The sequence below is a fragment of the Lagopus muta genome, chromosome 16 (genome assembly GCF_023343835.1).
Source record: "Lagopus muta isolate bLagMut1 chromosome 16, bLagMut1 primary, whole genome shotgun sequence".
Lineage (NCBI taxonomy): Eukaryota > Metazoa > Chordata > Aves > Galliformes > Phasianidae > Lagopus > Lagopus muta.
The window spans coordinates 556,387-573,588 of NC_064448.1; the positions used below are offsets into that span (position 1 = coordinate 556,387).

Consider the following 17,202-nt stretch of genomic DNA (forward strand, 5'->3'; position numbering starts at 1 on the left):
TATGGGTCGATCCTCCGACAGCAAAAAAACCCAGCAATGTCTCAGTTTGTGTCGGGTAAGATGCAGTGCAAATATTTTTAACATCTTTCTAACGGATCCCCGGCACTCAGCCTGAGCTGCCAGGAGCGGCCCGAAGGTGGCAATGTCGGATCCTCGAACGGCCCTCGCTGCGGTCCGCATCGTCGGAAACGCTTCTCGGAACCGAGTGCTGACACGCGGGTGGGAGTTACAGTTCCTCGGGAATCTGGAGAGCTGACCGATGCATCTGTATGCCTTTTGAGTCCTAAAACTTTTAGTGTTAGAAATCCAATCATACTTAAAGACGGCAAATAATGGTACATTTTTGTCGACAGGGAAGACTTTGTCTTTGCATACAAGAGCTACGCAAAAATGCTTCGTGGTCTCGTGCCCGAAGTGCTTTTGCTGTGGGCAGGGTTTCTGCTGTCAGAGGAGAAGCAAAGAGCCAGCGGGAAAAAAATCCTCCTACAGGTTTTCACTGATCACCTCAAGAGGAATGTTTGATTGATGCGACTTCAGAGCGTACCAAAGCCTATATCCTGGAGTGAAGATGCGAACTATTGATGCTGATGCTTCTTTTCTGTTCTTATCAAATCATGTTCGTTTTCATCCTGTGATACCCAAACTGAATTTGTGGACCCTATCTTTGCCTAACAAACAGATAACTTTCCCCAGTTATTGTGCCATACGATGCTTTCCTGTCTTAATTCTCCCCACTCAGATTATCCATGGAAGCATTCCTCTCAAAAATTAAATACAATTCTAATTATATAGGGTTGCAGATGATTTTCTTCATTTCCCAAAATGTGCTTCTAATTCTGAGTGAGACTGAGTCATCTTTTCCTTGGCTGACCTGAGAACTGCTATCACTATAAAAGTCCTGAAGAATAATGCTCGGTTTCTTTGTGCTGTGAAGTGCATCACTAATGCTAATGAGCAGCACTGCTTCCATTTATCATCCAGCAACTCTGTGTCAAAACTTTGTATGCAATTACCTGTGGAAACTTACGGTAGCCCACGCCACTTAGTTCCTGTGGGAGGCACAACACGTAGATGGCAGCACCGTACAGACCAGAAACACATTACTATCCTTGCTGACCGTGGTGGGATGATGGGGAGCTGTAAAACCTCTCTCTAATTTTGGAAACAAACAGCCTTGTTGTTTTTTTTGAACTCTAACCACCAGATGATGTCTGGAAAGTGCTTTTTTTCCTGGTCAGTACCTTTGGCAGCCTAATCATTGTAGTTTAAAGCCTTGTTTGTGGACTGCACAATGTAAGCAGGAAAGAACATTATGAACATAACAAAGATGGCTACAAAACCACAGATATTCAGAAGGATGCCTGATCAAGGAGCACCTGAAACCTCAGTTTGGCAGTGCTGCCATGTCTGTGTGCCCCAGCTGACTTCGGAGTTGCACAAGGCTGTTCGACTCTTGTCACAAGGGCTACAGGAATAATGAATGAATATTTATAAAGTGCAAATTTGCTCTAATTACCCTACCTGGTCTGCTGTGTTCCCAGTTATGGCAGAAGTTTATTTCTGTTTATTTCTGGATTAGTTCCCACAGGCAAAGAGAAAGTAGAAGCTCCATTGGGCAGAGCAGAAGCAACCTCTGATACTACAGACCTGCTCTTTCTTTGCTGTGCCTTTGGCAGAACTAATAGCAGCCATGATACCTTCAGTGATTTCTAGGGAGTATTTCAGAAGATATGAGATGCTAGAACATGAGAAAGAAAAACAATAAGCAAAAAGGGAGGAAGCTCTGATTTTATTGTTAATAATTATTAAGCCAAACTGACCATTTTAAGTTTGTCGGTGCAGTGCAGGCAATGATCTCCTTCATTTGTGGGGTGTGAATTTATCTTTATTTGAGGTGTGTGCTTTTACACAGTCCTGCTGACTGATCCCAAACGAGGAACGCTGTCCTGAGGACTTACACTCTAATGTCACGAGATGAGACAGAACGCACACAGAGCTAAGTGCCTCACTGGAGTGGCACTTGGGATCTGAACTGATCTCCACTTTCCAGTCCTTTAAATAATCATTTCTATGTTAGCAACACTGAGATCATTAGAAATACTGAATTTGACTTATTAAAATATCACAGAGGAAGTGGTAAGTGAGTGGGTAAATCTCGAGTTAAGCATTTTTCTGGGCTAGTAATAGAACCTTTGGAGTGTATTTTTGTTGTTGGGAGTGATGCTCATCCCCTGTTGTGAAATCTAGCCCATGCCTTCAGTTCTGCCTGCTTTCTGCAGGTTGCAGTCCTGCTCTCTAGATGGCCCAGGGGATGCTACCGTTCCACCAGTTCAGAAGGCATTGCACTCTGGGCTTTATTTCTGTATTTTTGGTACACTTCTCATCTTTTGGATAAATAAATACTAAATTCCTGTTAAATCTTGCACAAGGAAGAAATAGCAACTGTTAACACAAAGAAAATTGGGATATATACTACTGAATGATGCATGAGCAGAGACTACAAGACTCCCAGTTTTCAGAGTCAGATTTGTCACTTTTTCATTTAATTTCCGATTAAACACAGTCAGTTACATCTGTAGGACTGTGGGTATCCAGTCCAGTTTTCAGTCTGTTGTGGATCTAAGGGAAGAATGTGAAGTCTTACAGCTTTCTTGCAAGAAGGGTCTGCTCCTTTCCTCTTGCTTTAACTTACAAGTCTTTTTTTCTTAACTAAGCCAAAAGGAAAAAAAGTCAGTAACTGTGGGGAACAGAACTATTGTAGGGAAGAACTGCCTATTTTAGGCACGAACTGCCAAGAACCGCTCTGCTCGCCACTGACACTGGTTCACACTGCTCCTGGACAGCCCAAGGTGACCTCTTTGACCAGGCTCTGTGTACTACTCCTTGTTCCCTGATAGCCACGTGTCAAGAACGAGGTGTGGGAAGGATAAGTAATACAGAGTTGGTGCTGGTGGGCATTGGCGGTTCTCTGCATTTGAAGGATGCAGCTCCAGTTCATCTGACCTAACACTGACCTTCAAATGAGACACCTGAATTAGGAACCTGCCTCATTCTAAAAAAAATTATTTAAAAAATAAAAATTGGGAAGATTTCAAATCTGCCAATGGTGATCTAGGGCTTCAGGCAATGAGGCCATGACTTCAGGCACTTTGGGAAGGGCCTAACACAAATTTTGGCTCAGTCTGTCTACAGTGCGAAGGAGGAAAACTGAAGGGTGAGCTTTTGTCCACTAAGAGACTCCCACGAACTCTGGTTACAGTCGCACAGAGAGCTGCAGCGCTAAGAATGAGAACCTTCTGCAGCAAAACTTGTTTCGCTTTTGTATCAGCCATTTGTGCACAGTTAAGTTCTACCCAAACAAGTCATGAATGTATACAGCACGCTGCTTTTCCTTCCCAGACGTGTATCTTGATAACATGCAAACTCTTGATTCAGTTCTGCATAACTGTTGTTGCTTAATCAGACTTGCTAAAGCCTATGACTCTTCAATGACACCACTAAGACCACTGAGTATGGAAGTCAGTTCTGAATTGCAGTGAAATAATAAAAAGGAGCAAATGGAGACAAGTCCCACGTATCTACTAACGGGAAGTTTCCCTAAACCCCCACCTGTCACAGAAGTGCAATGCTCCAAAGCACTGTAGCAGAAATGCTGAGTCACGGCCTGAAGCAGCACCTGGTGGGAAGGCAGGGCCAGCCCAGGGAGCTTGGCTGCATGCAATGTACTGAGTGATGGAAGGACTGGAGCCAGGATCCACCCCTCATCAGCCCTCATTTAAGGGTTGCCCAGCTTTTTCTATACTCAGGTGATTTTATTTCCTAATAAATGCTTTAAATTTTCTGAAGCCAGTGTGCTTTACCTGGTGATGCTCGTTGCCCAAACCCTCCCTCGGCTGCTGCTCACTTCTCACCTCCTGCAGGTGGTGGTGCCTGCCTATAGCACTTGTGACACTCCTTCCACTCCTTAAGAAGCACGTGGAAAGGAAAGGAAAGGAGAGCCTAACAATTTATTACTTGAAATTAATACAGCTATTGCTGTTGAATTTGTACTGTCTGTACTTCTGCAGTATACGCAGGTTAATACAAATAGCAATGCAAGCCGATCTCTATTGGAGACATGCACCACTCTGTCAGTGGGAATTCTAACGTTCTTTTGACTTCATAAAAGCACGAAGTGTTTTTATTGGAACTTTCTTGTTGACTGCACATGCTGTTAAAATGCAAAAGAGGAGTGATAGCTGACTTGGTAGCTGTCAGCTGTGTCACTGGAAACAGTCAGCTTTTGAATCGATCCATAATTTTCACGAATTTGACTAAAATCTCAGATAATGTACTCTAAAGAGTCATAATCACCTTAAATGTTCCGCCTTCACAGTAAAAGCCAGAACGCAGCATGTGGGTTTCATACTAATGTTGTGCTCTTAAGACGTGTATCTGGATTTATTTAGCATATGGACTACAGCATGCGTTACCTTGTGTAAAACAGAAGCAAGTTTGTTACAGTGATTCATAGTGAGACATGTTGATGCACTTACAAGTGATGTGCTGCCAAGTACAAAATTATAGAAGGGTTCATCCTGCCAGGCTGATTTGTTCCCGGCTCAGGCAGAGCTCCCAGCAGGAGGGATGCTGTCACAGGTTTGCTCTACCAACACCCAGCTTCAGGGCGATCTCTCTTTTTCTGGACAAGGACTTGAGAATCGAGTTATAATTCTGGGATTAAAATAAAGTGACACATGAAATAAATGACCATGAGCTCAATGTAGAGACGCTGAAAAAATGGATGGACTTGTTAGCTAGAAGAAAAGGGAAATAAGCTTAGGTTTTATTTGATGAGTCTCGATTTCTCCCTTCTCACTTCCAAACGTACAGCTCGGCCTGTCACACACAGTCTGAGATAGGCAACTGTTGCTCACAGGACCAGTCTAATTACCACTTCTTTCTGTAATGAATGCTGACACAAAAGGAGAAGGATATACAGCACTTGTATTGTAGCCAATGCTACAGATGATCAAACATTTTTGAAATTAAGAGTATTTTGGATGGAAAATGTGTCCCTTTTTTGTCACGATGTTCCTGTTTTTTATCCAACTCTAATTAAAGCTGAACAAGAGTGAAAAGCTGGTTATGTTCTTAGCTCTGGCACATAATTAATTGCCAAGAGTTTATGCTGGGTGTGTTAGCTCTCTGTAGGAATGCTCCATAGGCACATTTTTCTACAGCAGCAGATTTTTAGAGCCCTAATTATTTGTAAAGTGCACTTTTTAAAGTTTGGGAATTATTCCTTAAAAATAAGTGTAGCAAAACACCTTCAAATTTTATTTAAGATACTTGAAAAAAAAAACAGTGTAAGGAGTGCTTGACCAACCAGCTTGGGCTGAGGAACAAATTCTATGTTTTTTGGCTCTCATCAAATACAGCAAACCATCATACATGCTGGCACTCCCATCAACCAAGCCAGTAAGCAATGGGCTTCTGCAAACTGGCATAGAGAAGCATTAGTAAATGTGATGGGAACTTTCAAATCTCCCTACCTCCTAACAGTTAATGGGGGGGAAAAAAAGTGTAATTCATGAGTTTATGTCTTCTTTAGGTCTGAGCACACACGAAGTCAAACGTGGATTTCATACCTTTTTTTTTTTAAGTTCTGGAGTTCATCTCCTGCGTTGTTCTGCAAACCAGTCTCATTCCCTCCACAACAAAGGGGAGGCCTGGCACTTCTCTGCACAGGGGCAGGTGCCAAACCTGAGCTCCTCCCTGACCCAGGTACTGCCCCAGTTGTCAGTGGGGAACCTGTGTGGAGAAATATCATACAGTTGTCCTTTAGGGCCTTAACTGCATTTCCATAGCCTATTCAAAGTTTTCTCCATTACTATGATGTCTTTAATGCTGGTAAAGGTATAGTTAATCAACTCTTAAGTCCCTCAGGATTGAGGACAGGAAAGGATAAAGCTGTCAGCACCCCCCGCTCCATGACTCAAATGATATTTTCTTCTTTTTTTTGTCATCAATGGCAACTTCCCACGACCACATATTTTCTGCTCCCTCTAAAGAACCCAATGCTGAATGTGAATGGGTAGCTGCAATATTGATTCGACAAGCAACGGTAGGGTGTTCCCTGGAAACAGGCCTCCCTTAATTCTGTTTCATATCTGAGGTAAAGTAAAAACATGGAAACAGATGGTAGGGAACGACTGGCATCTTACCATGCATATTTCATTTCATTTGCAGCTAGTGTCCCCTTGATAATATTAAACGCTACAGAACTCAAAAGACTGTTCCTTGGAATCCTGCATTCAATGACACAGGATCAATACTGTAACTTCATTTAAATTTTGGAGCTGATGAGCTCTAAGTATCTGCATCTTCAGTGAGGTTATGATACAAACAGCTCGGCTCTTTTTTTGTTCCTGGCATGTTTAGGGCTGACTTACAAAGAAATGTACGGCTGCTGTTGTGAATGACGAATCTGACTTTATGTTCCTTAAGAGCACAGTGGGACAAACCTCTGCGGTTATTTCGATCATGCTCTAAGGCATTTTACTGGGAGAGAATTTAGCCATTAATTTTGTTGTATTTACATTATTTATATACAAGAAAAATGACAGCCTGCTTAATGATTATATACATTGTGATTCAGTTGGAAAAAATGTGCAGTACAAAAGACAAAACATCCTCTTGAGTACAGAATGATACGTTATTTTTGTCAGAGAACTTCTCAACCCTAAAAACCCACTGTGTGATCTCTGCGAAAGCCCTCTCCTGAGCGTAACACTGGGAAGGTTGGGGGGAAGAAACAACATAATTGGAGACTTCTTAAACCACATCAGTTCCTGGTTAACAGCCCCTTTTCCTCCTTTCAAAATGAGGGTAACCTCTGTAAAATGCTTCCAAAGCAAAGTAAAAGATGGAATCTGATATAACAAAACGTTATTGAACATGAGGAAAAACAGTAACTTAAATGTCACTCATTGCCCTGTTGTCAGTAGAGATACTTGGGAACAAAATATCACTCCCTTGTGATGCATTGCTTATCTGAGACTTTGTTTTTAATAAGAACTGTGCCCTCCTGTACATGATTCTTTCCTGTTCCTGCTTCAGCTCAATGTAGGAGCGCGAGAACGTGTGGAAGATGGAAGTGACTGGGAAAGCCATGAGGAGGATGCCGCTCAGGATGCTGCTCAGCGCCACCACTTGGCCGGGAATGCTCCTGGGAACCATATCTCCGTAGCCTACCGTGGTCATGGTGATGACAGCCCACCAGTAGCACGCGGGGATGCTGGTGAACTCCTGTGAGTCCGCCATCTCATTCTCAATGACGTACAGGAGCGGTGCAAACAGTGCGATGGCCACGCAGAGGAAGAGCAGCAGGAGCCCGAACTCCCGGGTGCACCGGCGGGCGGTCAGCCCCAGCGTCTGCAGCCCCAGGGAGTGCCTGGCCAGCCGCATGACGTACAGAATCCTCAAGGCACGGAGTATTCGGAGGACCAGACCGACTTTGTCCAGGTAGATGCTCCCAGAGCTGGGCTTCTTGTAGCCCACCGAAGTGGTGTCTACCAGCAAGGTGATGTAATACGGCAAAATAGCTATTATGTCGATCAGAGTTAACGGCCTCCTCAAAAATGCAAACTTGCTCTTTGCCTGGATGAATCTCAGCAGGAACTCCAGTGAAAACCACGCCACACAGACAGACTCCACAATGAAAATATTGTAGCACATCTGGGAACACTCACCCTGTAGGAAAGAGGAGGAGTTTGTAATCAGCACTCAGATAATAACTATTTTAGTTGGTGCAGTGACAGGAAGAGAGTTTTGTGGGCTTTTTAAAACCCAAAATATTAAAGGAGTTGAAGCTGTTGCTATGGGAAAACACAATGACAAATTGGAACAAGTTAAATGCAAATCTTAGAAAAGAACTACTTATTCCACAGAAGACATTGCTTGGTAATTTCAAGCATCCTAAATAGCAAATGCAAGCTTAACAAGGCATTACAGACAAGAATGTACAGAAAAATGCCCAGGAACAACGTTTTCTTTGGACATAGAACTCGATATGATTGATTCTTTTGCAGGTAATTGAACACAGCCATATATGATTTCAAATATTCTTTGTGTATTTTTTTCCATCCAATAGCAGCTGCAAAATCCCTATTCAAATCAACACCATCAGACTTTGTAGCTGTTCTGCTCCTCCCAGCACATACCATTTTCTAACCTGAAAAGGGAACTTACCTTATCCTCCTCCTCCCTCAGGTCAGGCATGGTGCTGATGGACAAATTCACTGCTGTAATAGTTACAAATAAAACAGACAAACAAGCAAACACCTTCCCAGGGAGGCCAGACTGGGGTCGTTCTACCATGTCCTGCAACTTTTTCATGCACAAGCCAACTTTTGTTTCCTCTACTGTTTCACCTGTTGTTTCATTTTCTATAAGGTCATCCTCCCGTTCATTTATTTCTGTAAACTCCTCCATTTTTTGCAGATACCTCCTCTTACAGCACCAATCCAAGTTGTCTTCCTCAATTCCCCAATAGAGCAGCTCTTCTTGAAAAGACAGCGCACACATCTCACGCAGGAGCCGAAGCTTTCCAACCCTCAAAAAGGTCAGGATTGTCCTGAACGCTCCTGGGTTGCGGTCAAAAAAGAACTCATTGCACGTCACATCGTAATCATCACAGATGTTTAGGATGTCATCAAAATTGTTGCAGAATTTTAGTTGTCCCAAGCGTGTCAATGGGAATTCATCAAGCGTGGTCCACGGGAGCAAATACTTAATGCCCCCCACATTTATGATGATATGATGCTTCCGGTCGTCAGGGTGAAAGCCTTTCAGGAGATCCTCTTCAGGGTGAATTAGCTTGGCTCTTTGGTAGAAGACGCCCTTGAGGCTTTCTGTTTCGGGGAAGAATGCGTGGTTGAAGGAAGCATCTGAAGCACAGCTGAGGGCACTATAGTCATAATCAGAATTTTCTCCAGGTAGAAGAGTCATCTTGGAAGATAACTTCACATCCCTTTGCTATTCGTTGTGTCCTCTGGAATGAAAACCAGATACACGGATTTAGTGGTTGTTTTTGAGTTTGGAACAAACGTAGTGACTGAGGCTCAAAAAACATTTACGATTGATGTAATAGCTGGAAAAAAAACAGCAGGGGCTGAATACAGCCAGAAAAGTTTTCTGCAGAGGCTCTTTTTGTCCAGCCAGGGAGAAATGACTCGCGCAAAGGCCACTCCCTTATCCAGGGGCTCTGCTTGGCATTTTTGTCAAATTAGGGAACTTCCCCTGTCTCACTTGCAGCGATCTCAGTTCCTGCAGGTACAGAGGGAAAACAGGAATAGTTCTTGCATGTGGCGCGTGCAAAAATTATGGAAGTATCAACAAGAACACAGCATTCAAATGTGTCTTGTAGAAAAGAAAATCCTATCTTTTTTTTTTTTGTAACTTAACTATTACAGATAAAAATCCTAATTATTTTTGCATTCATTAAGTATATAGTAAGAATTGAGAGTCAATTTTGCAATAATTAACTAAGTACTTAAAAACAACAGTGTAAGACTAATCTCTAAAAGACCTTACAGAAAAAAATTTGGAAAAAACAGTTCTATTGATGATGACATTTGTATAGAGTTTATGCATATTTAATGCCATGGCAACTCACTTCTTAAAGCCTCACGAAAGATTGTTTGGAAATACAGAGTTTCTGCACAAATATTGGGATGTTACTGCAATTACAATTAGCACCCTGTGCACAGTAATAGGCTGTAATTATACAAAACCCAAACACACTTCTGATGAGTTTGAAAATCAGGTTAAAATTCTGCTCACACAAAAGCAGTGTTAAGCCCAAGGAATGAAGATCACAAGGTTGTAACGGGTATAAATCAGAGATACTGGGAACACTGAACTCTACCTGCCCAACACACTGTGATGTAGCAGCCGGTCTGAGAGCTTTGCACAGAGCTGTGCAGTACCACTCTTGGGTTGCTCATCTCCACAGCCAGCCACAACTCAGTGCAAGGAATTGCTGAACTGCATGTGACTACAGTACGTATTCATTGCGTGGACTGTACAGTGATGAGCAGATATTTGTTACACACACATACTCTGACTTTCTAGCCGCAAGTAACAAATATTACAATTAATTCACTTCAATAGCAGAACAGTTTTGTTCTCCAGGCTGTACTTACCTCCTCTTTGTTTTGCCCTCTGGGGCTGTATATCCCTGCTAGAGCAACTTCCTTAAACACAGAACTGTTCTCAGAAGCTGAGGATCATAACTCACATCAGTGGTGTTACATACCTGTTGCAAAAGAAAAAATCATCAATACACAACAGCAAAATACTTTAAACAGCTGTACCTCAGTTTAAGAGCAACAAGCCTTCCTTGCTGCATGGGGACTTAAAATAATGTTTTCAATAAAATGCTATCCCAGTCGTGCTCCAAAATTTCCCAGGAGATTACTGTAAGTGGAACAGCTCCTTACAAGCTCTTACAAACAGGTGTCCCCAGGTGAGCTCTGGGTGGAGTGATACTGCTTGATGTTTCATGTTTATACTCCTGAGTACAAACAGAGACCATTCATTTACTTACCTCTAAGGCCTGTGGTGGGACTGTGGGAGGACAAAGCCAACGGGACGATGCAAGAAAGGGCACAGTGTGATTCAGACCTCCCGAGAGCTGTGGAACATTTCCTGGCCTGAGGTAAGCAAAGGGGTTGGCTCTGTCACTGCCCCAAAGCGTCTGTAAGTCTATAGCTGGTGATTCCAGAACAGCTCTTTGGAGAGTTACCACGCTCTGTGCAAAAACCTAAACCATGCTTGGCTTCGGTGCCTCCTACCTGTGCTTGTGCTGAGTAGCTCTGCCTTTGCTTCAGAGTTATGGGTCTGGAAATAATCCCCATGGCAGGGAATGGGCAATCCTAAAACTCCTTTGGGAGAGTGCAGAACTGACGAAACCCCACAGGCTGCACTCAAATAATTTTCCCATCAATGGCAGCTTGCATCTAGCCTCAAAAAAAGGCCAAGCAAAGGCCTGCTGACCTGCAAGCCCTGCTTTCTAAACAAACGTTAACATGAACCATAACTATATTAAAAAGTGATACTGTAGGAAATCCTGGCCAATGCTGGGATTATCAGTGAGCATCACAGCATACTGTGGCACTGTGCCCACTGCCCCCTGGAAAAGCTGCAGCACTGTGATCAGCGAACGGATCTGAGAGGAACGGCAGCAGGCTCAGGCAGCACCCGCTGAACAGTGGGAGAAGGGAACAGCTGGCCTGGTAATTACCCTGATGCTGTCCCATCACACGAAGCTCTCCTAATGGCCTAAGAGCTGTTTCCTACCAAAGCACTGCCAGGATCCCATCTGTAGAAGGAATGCCGCCAGGAGTTCAGGCCATAGGTTTGATGCGGGAAAAATGGGACTACCTGACATAGCCTTCTCCTCAAGAGAGACAGCCATCTTGTTTAGGAACAAGGTTTGTTCCCTCTGCCTCAGCTATGTCTACGCAGGGCTTGCCTCAAGAGAATTAAGATTATGATTAATGGAAGACTGTGGGTAAATGAGAGCTAAGTTAACAGGTTTCCCTTCTGTAATACCAGATGATATTGGTTAGCAGCAACTTGTCCTCTGAATCTCAGCCAGGAAAAACGAAGAGGCAGCGCATCTCTGTGAGTGGTTTGATTTCCTACCACATCCATTGTTGACACAATGGGAAGAAATGGGCAGAGAGAGATGTAAATGTTCGTGCATGTCAGTCACACACTGCAACCCTGAGGCATCAACTGTGAAACAACAGAGCAAGGAAAAAATTACTTCTTTCTTTGCTTCCAGCTTCTTGACGTGCATGAGACAATAAACTGGGCTAATTAATCCCCTGTGCAAGGCACTGAATGACTGCTGTTATAGGAGGTGGCTCCTCCTCCTTTCATGACCAGAACTGGAAGCCCCCAGAAGCCACGCAGGCAGCTACAGTATTTGATGCTGCACCTGTGTTATTTATGTGGTTCTTTTACCTCCAAGACACCAAGCTTTATACCTAAGAGAGAAGAAGGAAATAAGAGCCCATATATGGTCTGATTAAAGGGATCACAGAGATAAATAAAGCCACACATTTCTTTGTATGCTTCTTGTCTTCCTTCCGAAGGCACTTCTATGTGATGATGATCAGCGCTCCTTTAAGAAGAGACAGATCTGACACTTGAAAGGGTTGTGGTTTTTTTCTGTTGTTGTTTTCTTTGTGTGTGTTTGTTTTTTTTTTTTTTTTTTTTTTTTGCTTATGAGCTTGAAAAATGCTCAAACTGCCTTATTCATATTCTGCAGGCTGATGACTTTGGGTTAGCTGTAGGAGATACATTGAGAATTAAAGACAACACACTAATATAAGGTCAGAAAAACACATTACCCTATAGTGACAATTTTCCCAACATTAACAATTAAACAAGGAACTTCAAGGTTGTGCTACAATAGTAAAATCTTTAGATAAAACTGCTTTGGTAAAGCAGGGCCCGGAGATACAGCCCTGCCTCCTGAGATAGCATTCCACCTTCTGAATGCTTGGGAGTTTGTGAATCCCAGCTCTTCCTTCCAGCTGCCTCGCCTATCAGACATGCTCCTCCTGGATAAATCACTTCTCTGAGCTTCTTTCCTTCTGCTGTACTTTATTTACAGCTCAGTGGGGCAAGAGCTGACTCTTACCACGTCACACAACCCCAATCACAGTTCTGACTTCCAGAACTGCCCCCAGCAAGGGCTCCTGGTGACTGAAATGGAGCGGGGTGTGTGAATCAAGATGTAACATCTTCTCAAAAATCTCTCTCGCTCAAGATGATATTCTTATCCATTATGTCTGGTGAAAAAATTGGATGATGCCCTCTCTTTCAGCAGAAAGTCAGGAAGGGTGCCAGACTCCTAGACAGCGAGGAAAGAATTATTAAAGATGCTCTTCTGAAGTAAGGAAATAGAAATCATAAGTAACATCCTAGAATTCCACCTCAAGTTCTGTTCTCTCCCTCTCCTGTGTCCTCTGCAGCATTTTGAATTCTGCAGTGCATCTCTGATGTAACCAGAGCTCCTGCAAGGACCTGACACTGCTCCGCGATGCAGACAATTCAAAGTTGTGCCTGGGTGATGGCAAGCATACATAACTCTCCCTCAGACTCTTCGGTCCATTCCAGTGCCTAGGACTTATCTCTACTGCTTTTTACCATTTCTAATTTAGTTTAAAAAAAAGTTTCAGATTTCAGAGCAGAGTGAATACAGTGACTCTGTAAGAAGCAGCTTTGCCGTTCAGTGATCTGGCACTCCGTTTCTTTTCCCTGGTTAAAGCAGGCAATATTTCCAAGCAGTCTTAAACTCAGCTCTCTTCTGGCACACGACTTCCATCCTGTATCACTGTCAGGATGCTCCTCTGAAAACTTCGTGCCACGCTCCTGCAGCTCAGCACAAAGTAACAACAGATCTTCAACTCTGCTAAGTGAGCTGCATCAAAGTAACGCTTACAAGAATCAACATACAGCACAAAATCAGCCTGAAAAGCACAGAATCTGCTGAAGAGATTCTCTTATCTGCATGCTGCTCTTTGCGACCTGGTCCGTGCTCTGATTCAGGGCGTCGTATGACAACCTGCAAATTGAATTAATGCAAATATTTTGCTCAGTGCTTTGTTTGATAAAGCTGAGCCTCATTCTGCTGATAACAATCAGAAGTGAAATAACTTTGCCAGGTGCTTTACAATCCCAGGAAAATGTTCTGGAATACATTACAGGTAATAACCACAGTTCTTCTCTCGCAGAGAAATGGGTTTATGTTTGAGCAATTTTAGAAAGTCACAATGAAAGCTGCCTTTTAAACATCTTTTTTAAAAGTAAAGGATTTGTCATTTATTTACACATATGTGTATTCTGATATTGCAATGAAGAGATCTGTAGCCACGGAGCGATTTTTTTCACACGTTTTCTCTGCTTTCCCCCCCCCTCCCCATATTTCAGTGCAAAAATAATCTGCCAGAAATACATTGTCTATAAAGAACGGTTAATTGCCAACGAACAGAAGTCAGTAAATACATCAATAGAAAAGACATCTCTATCATCTCTATCATTTTAAAAATAACACTATAAACACCTTCAGATCAGTCAGGGAAGAAGGACTCTGAAGCGCAAGCCTCCACGCGCAGCCTCAGGACCCGGCGAGAGGGGCCGAGGGCCGGGAAGGGCTCCCGGAGCACCGCGGAGCGCCCCGACAGCCGGCAGCGGCACCGCGGCACGACGGCCGGGCGCAGCCGCACGGCGCCGGCGCTGCAGGAGCACAGAGAGCCAACGCGCCGTCGGGAAGAGCCGGCCGGGCGCGGGGCGCAGCCCCTCCCGCACGCCGCGCACCTGTTGCTACGCCCGCACCGCTCGCCTCTCCGGGGCCGCGCCGGGACCCCGCGGACCCCCTGCGGGCGGCCCCGGCCGGGCTCTGCCTCCCGAGCGGGAACGACGCCCCGCTTCTCCCCGCGGCTCCCGGAAGAAAAGTTCCCCGCAAACTTGCCTGCAAGTTGCCCGCCGTGCCGCGGACACCGAGCGCGGCCGCCGGCAGCCCCGCGGCGGGTTGCGGCCCCGCGGCATGGGGTCGGGCGGCAGCGCCGGGCCGTGCGTGCCGCGCTGCGCCGCCGTTGCGCGGTGCGGCGGCGGGGGCGGCCGCGTGTGCGGGGCGGGCGGGCCGGCGATCGGGCCGCGGCGGAGACGCCGGGGGGGCCAGGGGGAGGGCGGGCGGCGGCGGCGGAGGGGCTCCGACCTCCGCATGGCGGCGGGCCCGGAGGCGGCCGGGCGGCTTCGCGACGTGCGGAAAGCCCGCGAGGAGGGCGGCGCAAGGCTGCGCGGAGCGCTGCTCGCCCGACTGCCGCTCTTCTGCGGGCCCGGGCTGACCTGACGGCGGGGACGGGGAAGGAGGAGCTCCCGGCGCTTTCCTCCGCGGAAACCGCTTCTCGCCCGATAGCGAGGGGTGCGGGAGCGAGGAGAGCAGCGGCCGGGAGACGGGAGCGGGCAGAGCAGGAGCAGGGAGAGCGGGAACGGGGAGAGCGGGAACGGGGAGACGGGAGCGGCGACGGCAGGCCGGTAGCGGTGCTGCGGACCGGGGGGCTTTGCCTCGCCGTCACCACCAGCGCAGCTGCGGGGCTGCCTGCAGGTGGCATCCGGGGCTGCTGGAGGCATTGGTGAACTTGTGGCGGTCTGCCCGCTCCGTGCGGGTTTTTGTCTTTGCTTCTCTGTCATTAAAGAAGCGTGATGTTAAAAGTGTCCGTCAAAGCATAAATCATAGAATCTCCTTTCCCCCCCCCCCCCGTCCCCCCGCCTATTAGCAACGGCTTTAGGAAAGCGATAATTGCTCTTTGCTCCGGTGGCACCGTTGCAGTGTGCGGTGACGATTAACACACGGACATTGGTCGTCAAAGATTAGGAGAGCATTCCCGTGTCGTCTTTTGAATGAAATTTGTATGACGTCTGGGTAGAAACTACTCTGAGTGGACTGAATCTCTGTTTGAAAGCGTGAATTAAATCTTGGTTCCCGGGTCAAGGAAACAGCAGCATCTTCAGCTCTGCTACAGCCCCGTTTCTGGACAAACCGCTCCCATCCCTCGTGCTGCCAGTCCCGGCGCGCTGCGCTGTCGGCGCTGCTCCTTACCTGCCGGGCAGCGCTCGGAGCGGTGCAGCCGCACTCCGCATCTCCGCACCGGGCGGGGACGGGGACAGCGCTGTCTGTTCCGGAGCGCTGTGCACTTCCACAGGGAGCGGGGGGTCTCGATCCAGCTGAGGTCCTTTGTTGCTATGGCGACGTAAATTGAAAACTTACACTATAGTGATTTATTATTTTTTTTTTTCAAAATTAAATAAGTCTGCTTCAGAATTGTGTGGGCACTCAGAAATAGTCATGCTTACACTCTTCAGCTATAGCTGTCAACAGGAGTTGTGCAGAGAGGGCTGCTGGTGGCTGTGGGCAATGGGCGGCTTCTTCCTCATATTGCCCATGATTTTTATTTGACTTTGGAAAGATTTCCTATGACGGCTCCCAGCCTTTGTCTGCAGAAGGGAAGAAACTGCTGTTATTGACCACAGTGATACATATGAAGAGTTTTGCCTTTGTATAAGTATTCTGTAATAATCTTGTTAATGAAAATCTGCATTTAAAAAGCCTTCATTGGTGATTGCTGTCAGTGAGGAAGGACACAAGCAGGATCTCCCAGGGAACTGTCTGGGAACAGTTTTCCTTGCTGTTTTCCATAATGAGTTGTGTGATGGAGCACAGAGTACTGTTACAACGCTTGCGGCGATTCCAACCATGGAATGCGTGGGCTTAAAAATTGCCCTGATGTTACTGGAGATCCAGTCTGAATCCATCCTGATAAAATTCTAGCAGAAGAAGGCACTAAGAAGGGATATCAGATGTCAAATGAGGACTGCCCCATTGAGTGAAAATAGTGCAGAAGAGTCTTGGGATTACGGCAGGCCTGTGCAGCGCTGCAAAGTAGTTGTGCAGTTCTGAGTGTCAGTGACAGGGGATCGTACGTAATTTTGGTTGTTTTGTGTTATTTCTCTTCTGTTCAGCACCAGTCAGACTTGGCTGAAGCACTCTTTCCAGTTTCAGGCATTACAAAAGCTCTTAAAAAAGATGTGGGCAAACAAGATAGGAGAATAGCAACTGAAACCACAAGAAGTTAGGAAATGTAAGCTGGGAGGAGAGATGGACTTTGGTGTTTGACCTGGAAAAGAAGTAACAATGCAAGAGCATGGCAACGGTCCTCAAATGTACAAACAGCAGTCACAGAGATGGCAGTAGTCAGTTGTTCTGAGACCACCAATAGAGGGGTAAGAAGCAACTTATCAAAAAATGTGATTAGGGACATTACTGGAGGTACGTGAAAAAAAAGCAGATCTAAATGGGACAAAACTGCTGGTGTATGTGAGCTGAACCTGGAGAGGCTGTGAGGGGTGGCTGAGCAGCCAGCAGCACTGCCTGCACCACGGCCGGCTCTGCCTCCCCTGTGCCATTCCCAGCCCCAACTTCTGTGGCTGTGGGCCGTGGGACCATCGGCGCCTCTCTGTTCCCAGAGGGGCACACAGTGTGGCACACAAGGAGAGCTCATTACATCCCTGTTAATGAGTTGCTCCAGACTGTGCTACGTTTGTATCTCCTTAGCATCTGGAGACTGAGGGCAGTTTGTGATA

General features: G+C 45.8%; 1 protein-coding gene across 4 annotated transcripts; it reads right to left on the bottom strand.

Annotated features, from left to right (window-relative positions):
- Positions 1-1,790: 1,790 nt before the first annotated feature.
- KCNG1 (potassium voltage-gated channel modifier subfamily G member 1) lies at positions 1,791-16,019 on the bottom strand. Of its 4 annotated transcripts, none has more exons than XM_048963444.1 (5): positions 14,123-14,265; positions 10,592-12,910; positions 10,188-10,300; positions 8,233-9,034; positions 1,791-7,734 (listed from the first exon to the last, which is right to left on the bottom strand). In XM_048963444.1, exons 4-5 carry the CDS (start codon positions 8,989-8,991, stop codon positions 6,958-6,960), a joined length of 1,536 nt encoding a protein of 511 aa, XP_048819401.1. In that variant the 5' UTR covers positions 8,992-9,034; positions 10,188-10,300; positions 10,592-12,910; positions 14,123-14,265; the 3' UTR covers positions 1,791-6,957. The 4 variants fall into 4 exon arrangements, with proteins under 4 accessions (XP_048819401.1, XP_048819398.1, XP_048819400.1 ...); XM_048963441.1 differs by having other exon boundaries at positions 10,592-13,624; XM_048963443.1 differs by lacking the exons at positions 10,592-12,910; positions 14,123-14,265 and adding an exon at positions 15,662-16,019.
- Between the last annotated feature and the right edge of the window lie 1,183 nt (positions 16,020-17,202).